The sequence below is a fragment of the Limulus polyphemus genome, unplaced genomic scaffold (genome assembly GCF_000517525.1).
Source record: "Limulus polyphemus unplaced genomic scaffold, Limulus_polyphemus-2.1.2 Scaffold261, whole genome shotgun sequence".
Lineage (NCBI taxonomy): Eukaryota > Metazoa > Arthropoda > Merostomata > Xiphosura > Limulidae > Limulus > Limulus polyphemus.
In genome coordinates, this window is record NW_013665871.1 from 95,715 (window position 1) to 103,020 (window position 7,306).

The window sequence follows — 7,306 nt, forward strand, 5'->3', positions numbered from 1 at the left end:
CAGTGTTGCGTCAGCGAGGTCACGTGACTAGTATCACGCCACCCCTTTCTAGAAATATCCTGTTCCATCAAGAATGCCCTAGCATTTACTAGATATGTATTAGTCTTGTATATATAAGACGTTCACAACATGACGGAAACAGTGTAATGAGTAATTGAACTGCAGTCAGAGAGAATATTGTTAAGCACGTGAGAAGTTCGTCGAGAATTATAGCACGACTGTTGAAATTAAATGTATTGCAAAGTTATATTCAGAAAGAATAAACCAGTTTTATTTAAGAAAGGGCTTGTGTCGCTAAAGTTTCGTCGGAACGAAGTTACGGAAAATTAACGAACCGAGACGTAACAGTAGTATAAGAAGAATGAAAGAATCTGGTTAATATCTTGGAGATAGAAGGCTCATCACAAGTGGACTCCTTATTTATTACTAATTTATTGCCTTTTCTTCCCAATTATTCATACAAAAGAATAACTTTTGTATTAATGTCCTTGTGTTTAGTACATGTTGATATTAAAAACCTTTATGTCTCCCAGCTGTAATTAAACTAATAGTGCAGTGAAAATAAACTGTTTTAAATTAGTTTTGTATTTTCTGTCACATTAACGTTTTAATTTCCATGGGAATAAACTCTTTCAAGCATTGTGTTTGTTTCTTTTTCAGCATAAACTTCAGTCATGACTCAGAATTCTTGTGTGTCTCCAGTGATAAAGGCACTGTCCATATATTTGCTCTAAAAAACACTCATCTGAACCGACGGTCCACGTATGTTACAACTTTTAACTAGATCAACAAATAATACTTTATAGAAATAGTTGAAAAGTGATTTTGTAATGGCAATAAGACCACAAGATTGTAATAGTTGTTTAACGTAAAAAAAAAACATTTTGGTAACTGTTTATGAAGCTGTGAGTAATGTTTATTGGGTAAGTGTACACAATATACTAAAAATATAATTTGTGATTTGATGACTCTGCAGCTTTTCAAAAATGGGATTTCTGGGCCAATATGTCGAATCTCAGTGGGCACTAGCTAACTTCACTGTGGCTGCTGAATGTGCCTGTATATGTGCCTTTGGATCAAAGTCTTCTGTATATGGTAACATAGTTTATACTATTCATAAAATATTTAGATTTTAGGTGTATCATTATTTTTTTTAACACAAAAACATGTATATAATGCTTAAAATAAAAAATGTCTGTTATTGTATAGTTACATTTACTGCCTTGTAGCAAGTTGAGAGCTTAAAATAACATTCACACATGCACAGTTCTTTAATTAAAGCCCCTTGCAATAAGCAAGGAAAGATCTTGCCAGGTGTACAAGGATTGTTTAGTCATGATTTCTTTGGAAATGGGCCCCTGCATTAGTTTTGAAGTTTAAAAATAAGGGATAAGGGAAGACTAATGCTTATGATTTTAATGTTTTTTCTCAGGAAGTTTCGTTTTTGTATAACCCTTTTATAGAAGCTTAAACATAAATTAAATATTTTTAAAAGCACTTTCAGTGCTTGTTTTATCACTGTTACATGCAAAATTATTGTTACTTTTTTCATTGTTTAAAAGATACATTAATGAGATCTTTAAGCAGTTAGTTTCCATGAAGATCATATATTTTTCAATTTTTACAGACACTTATGTAAGATACGTTAGTTTATAAAAGTATTAAAAAATACTTTGACTAAATGGAAAAGAAAAAAGATTGTGTTTTCTGATTATGACATAAATTTCAAGCATAAACTGATTTGATTTGCATTAAAACAGGAATAATATTTTATTTCAAGATTGTAGTATCCTAAACTAGTTATACCACTGTACCAAACTTGGTAGCTTTACTTTTAATTTTATTTTGACTAGTCCATCACCACTAGATACAGTGGCAATTCTTTAACTTTGTATAGCCAAGTGTATGTGTGATTATTTTGTATGCTCATCAATTTGTTAGGTTGATGTGTTCAAGAATCAGCTTGATTGTGTCACCATACCAACAAGCATATCATGGGGACAGACTTATCTATACAAATTCTCTGTTGCAAGATTAGCTTTAATTGCAAAAATTACATGTGACTATTATTATTTGGTGATTAAGATACTCAATCTCGTAGAAGGCAAATGTACTAATTTAAATTTATTAAAAGCCCAGTACTGTTTGCATCATTTGTAAATTACCATCATAATAGTTAAGCTACAATACACATAATACGCTATCAACTTTTCTATTAGTTTAGTTCAAAGATATCAAAATTTTAATTTTCTAAACTCCAACTTTAAAGTACGTCGAACTCGAGATCCCTTAACAACAATATGATTCAATGCTCATTGTATGCAAAATGTTTTTTTCTTGCTTTTTATATACTTATAAATGGGCAATTGTATGTAATTTGTAACAACTGTGTCCATTATCATTGTATTGTCATCTCTGTGCATGAAAAAATCTTACCTCCCATGTGTGTGAATTTTGTCTTTTTACAAACTGTAGGTGAAAATATTTTACTTATGTAACCATACAATTCTAACATAATAAGTTTCAAAGTTTACTTAAAATAATAATTTGTTTGGAAAGGATCTCTCATTTTAAGCCACTTACTATTTCTGAGACTACTCAATAGATGTTTCAGATTCCTATAAGATGTGTAAGTTCCTCCATTTGTTACTTCTAGCATAAAAATATGTTTGATAAGTATCATAATGATAATGTCTTTAACAGCTTTTCCTTGCATAAAAAATACACGCAACTATTAAATGGCAAAATAGAATTTATTTAAGCCATCATGTTTCTATAACAAACACTTTATATTACATACCTTGTCTAAGAATTTGTATCTTCCAGGAGAGGAAGCACCAGACATGCTAAAAACACTAGTATATAAAAAACTGTGAAATGTTTTGGATATTTAAATAGTGATGTATACACATAAGAAGTATGTGTTTTACAATTAAATTCTTTCATAAACTTGCACGTACTTAAGGAACGTATTTGTTATAAGTATGGGGGATTAAACATACTTTACAAGAATGATCTGCAGACACTTGTGCAGTGGCATGTTGTTGCATGTTTCAGCCAAAGCCCCATGCACTCCACATTTAGTGCTTGTTTGGTTCACTGTAAATTCCCAGTGCACATCTCACAGCTCTTTCCAAGAAAGAATGTTTGTTTAATGAAATAGCAAAGAGATGCAAAACTTGAGGCACACCAGTTTCAAACACAGCTATCTATGATATAGTGAATAGCATTATATAGGGAAAATACACCCACATGCAGGACTCTATTAGTCAAATTAGTGTTTGTGCTCTACACTTTTAAAATATGCCTATGAAATCACCTGACTGTGCACCTATGTACTCTTTGCATGTGGTTTGCTTAAATGTGAACTTGGATCAACATCCACTCACAGTGGAGGATCCCTGAAAACTTTATCAAGATATCAGACTAAGATTGCCATTTCTGTTCATCTTAGAAGCATATTACAATATAAATTCCAATATTGTGCAATTATGCATAATCATGACATCAGAATAAGCACATTCCACAAAGAATGAAGGAATCCTTCAATGGGACCTCACACAATGTTTTTATGAAGTGTGATTAGCCCTCTGTATTTACAACAATAAGACTTAACTTTTTATAATTGGTCTTCAGCAACTGCAATACTATTGTTGGCATTTATATCTCCATTAGCTTATAACCCGTAAAAAATGACGGGGCAAGTACTACAACCCCCACCTCATAGTATACCCTAACCTCACATTTCATAGCTAACTGAAATAAATAAATTTTGCAAAATCAAGCTTGACCAACAAGGAGGCAGAAAAGTGCAGTCAAACATCGATAAATCCCTTTGTGAGCCAATCAAAATTAAGATCATTCATGAAATGAATTTGTGGCATATTCATAGAATAATTATGGGTAGAAATTAGTTAGATTAACAACTTCTAATATATATATATAGAAAAGCCAGTGCTTTTTGGTAACATTACGTTCCAACAATGGCTTTCATGTCATGTAGCTTAGCAACAAAAGTATTACCTAATATTGTTGTTAGTCTATGTACTGAAAGTATAAAATGAAATTTATATACATTTCAAAACTGGAAAAATATTTGTTTATTTCTTAATTTAGTCTCCATTGATTAAAGAGGTTTGTTTTTTATTTAAAATGTTAGTGATATAACAGAAAATACCTTAATTCACAAACAATTTAAGTTTAAAATTGAATCGATATTTTTACTTTCATGATAAATTTTATGCACTTGGCTCTAGGCTAGGTGATCCCACACTTCATCTTTACTTTAGGCTTCTTATTACAACACTCACTACACTTATAAGATTTCATGACACCCCACACTCAAAGCCCCCTTGAATTCCCACTACTAAAATTACAATCGGCAGTTAGTACTCAAACTATTCTATCTCGATAAATACATTTTGGCTTTTATAATTCCTCCTATTTTGAGAAATCAAACATGACATGATGTGACACACACTGGCTTTATCTAGGTTACATAATTTTGTTTTAATAAAACATCATTTATTGTCAATGTATGTAGCTTATTTTTAAATGGTAAAAAAATATAAGTACAGTTCAGTATTAATTTTTATGTTAATAAGTATGATCAGTTTGTATCTAAGATTTATAGTTTTCACCTTCCAATTTCTAGCTATATGCGTGGATGGAACATTCCACAAATATGTCTTTACCCAGGAAGGGAACTGTAACCGAGAGGCTTTTGATGTATATCTGGATGTCTGTGAAGACAGTGATTTCTGAGTTAGTTAGTTATGATTTAAGTTTTGAAGTGATTAGTACTGTTCTGTGTGTTTTTACTAAGTATATATTTCACTTATGACTTTTAATCCCTAATTACAGTTTGTAAAGTTAAAAGAATAAAATTGAATAGGATTCTAATTTTTATTGAAAAACACACAACTTTTCACTTTTACTGAAGTACCAGTTATCCAATGTATATTATAGTTTTCATTATTATTATTATTATTTTTGCATGAGTTATTAATTCTTCAAGATAATGAACAAGACCTAAGATGCTCAAAATATAGACCAATTTTACTTACAGATTTAAGTATCAAAACAGGTCTTTGCCACGATGAAGAAACACTTATACTCACTTTTTATGAAGTTTGCTTTTTAAAGCGCTTTGTTTCTAGGATAAATCTTTTTATTATAACAAATATGAAGTTAATAAAGTCCTCAGTTTTAAAATCTCTAGTCTCTCTCTCTTGCAGTTCTATTCACAGTTGTGACAATTTTACGTAGCTATCCATCTTATTGCGTCGTGCTTACATTATTAATATTTAATGATTAGTGGCTTGTTAAGTGTGACATTTATAATATGAAATTTGCATTATGTAATGAAATAATGATATGTACTGTACAATCACTGATATGTGCAAGTAAGAGTCCTGAACCTATTTTTCAAATATAATCTACTTTATCTATCTGAAGCTTCAAAAGCTCTCACTTAGTGGAAGTGTACAGTATTGAACTGGCTTTGTTATACGTTTTTTCCTAATAGATGCTGTATGTAATTTTTTAATAGTTCATGTTGTAGCAGCTTCAGTTAAATGGTTTTTAGCATTCTAAGATTTTTTTTTATATCTACTCTCTAATAAAAGTGAAAAAAATCAAGTCCTCTTGTACCACAAACCAGACAGTGGACGTAAGAACAGTTTTAACAGTTTAAAGCTCTGACCTCTTTACCTTTTTTAACATTTACCTTTCAAACTTTTTGACTGCTTGCTGTTCTGAAAAAAATAACTAATTTCTTTTAAATAAGGGAAGATAAAAAATCCCGAATTTTGTTCTTATTTCATTAAAAAAAAAAAGATTTTTAAACAGCTTTCCTGATGTGATTTGACTCTTATCAAGTTCTTCTTACTCTGATAGCAAAAAGGCTATATTGCAGACATCAAAGTTTTAAGCTATTTTAGCGGCTATGCAGAATAGATGAATAGTTTAAAAAAAAACATTTAATGTTTTTGGGCGAGTGGTTTTATGTCTGTCTGATTATGATCGTGTATTACAAATGTTAGAATTGGAGTGTAACATTTCAAAATGATCCGGTACTATTAGATAAATAAGTAAAGTGCAACTTTAAACGGTTGATTCTTTACATATATACACAAAAGCATTAAATACATTATTTTATGTTGTTTTGAGGGTTGTTAGTCATGCTAAAGGTACTTTTACACCTGTTATTCGTGTAAATTAATAGTTTATACATTTTGAAGATTCATATTGTATATAGTGGATTAAAGTCAATTGTCAGTAAAGTTTAGTATTTCACATGTATTATTTTGGTTTAAAGAGACTTTGTGTTAATATCTGTTTTACCAAGTTATCTATGTTGTTTACTATGATAGCAGTTGAGTTTAGAATGGAAAACTTTGATAACTGCTTGTCCATAATTAACTCTATGTATGTTAATCAGCTACTGTCTAAAGTGGTTATTATTGTCATGGTAATAGCAAATAAAATAGTTACTTAAAGTTGATTTTTGCCACAGTTGATTTTTATCAAGAAACATTAAAAACCATCCTTTCAACTGGTTTTCATAACTCATACTATCTGTTTCAAAGTTTTCCTCGTATACTCTTTTTTTAAAGTAGCTATTATTAAGCCTTTTTGTTACATTGCATTATTTCAGTCTATGCTTTTCATTTTATTTTAGAAGCCTTAGTTTTGTTCCGTTTGTTACTACTCATAAACATTAACTCTGATTTCAAGCTAAATGGATTTAAACTAAGAAAACACCAAGGTCAAACTCCAAATTAAAATGATAATTTTAAAGCAGGAAGCTTAAATTATGTTTCACAACCATCACCCACCTACTTTTAGAGTTAGGAAGAAACAATTCCTTCTTCATCTGGAACTTGCTTGAACCAAAAAGTGTGCTTATTTTTCTGAAAATGGTAGTGTTAGAAGAAGAAATGCATCATTGACTTCAGTTTCCTGAAATTTTAATTAACTAGCCTAGATCTAGAAACTTCCAGCATAATGGCTGCATTTGTAATTTTCAATTCATACTAGAGCTATATTTTTGTTTGTTGCATTCTATAAATGACTAAAATAAAAGATGTTTTCTCTTGTAACTAACATTTTTTTAATGGTTTAAAAATCCACAAGTTTCTAATCCAGTTGCAAATAGAAGCTATTAAAGGTAAGGAGTATCATTAAAATTGAGTGCATTGTTTTCTGAGTTAGGAATACACTTTGGACAAAAAAAAATAAAGTTTAACTTCAGGATGATATTGTTACGACATCGAGGTCACGTGACTAGTATCACGTCACGTCG

The 7,306-nt window shown here is 30.4% G+C and overlaps 1 protein-coding gene and 1 long non-coding RNA gene across 2 annotated transcripts in view; both read left to right on the forward strand.

Annotated features, from left to right (window-relative positions):
• LOC106478905 (WD repeat domain phosphoinositide-interacting protein 4-like) overlaps window positions 1-4,827 on the forward strand; it is a 21,570-nt gene extending 16,743 nt beyond the window's left edge. The window contains 3 exon segments of the mRNA XM_013939483.2: window positions 661-762; window positions 977-1,095; window positions 4,655-4,827. Coding sequence (XP_013794937.1) covers window positions 661-762; window positions 977-1,095; window positions 4,655-4,764 — 331 coding nt within the window. The 3' untranslated portion in view covers window positions 4,765-4,827.
• Window positions 4,828-5,248: 421 nt separating this feature from the next.
• LOC111085170 lies at window positions 5,249-6,505 on the forward strand. Its single transcript, XR_002610009.1, has 2 exons — window positions 5,249-5,626; window positions 6,243-6,505. It is a non-coding gene; the product is annotated as an uncharacterized LOC111085170 (long non-coding RNA).
• Window positions 6,506-7,306: the final 801 nt, after the last annotated feature.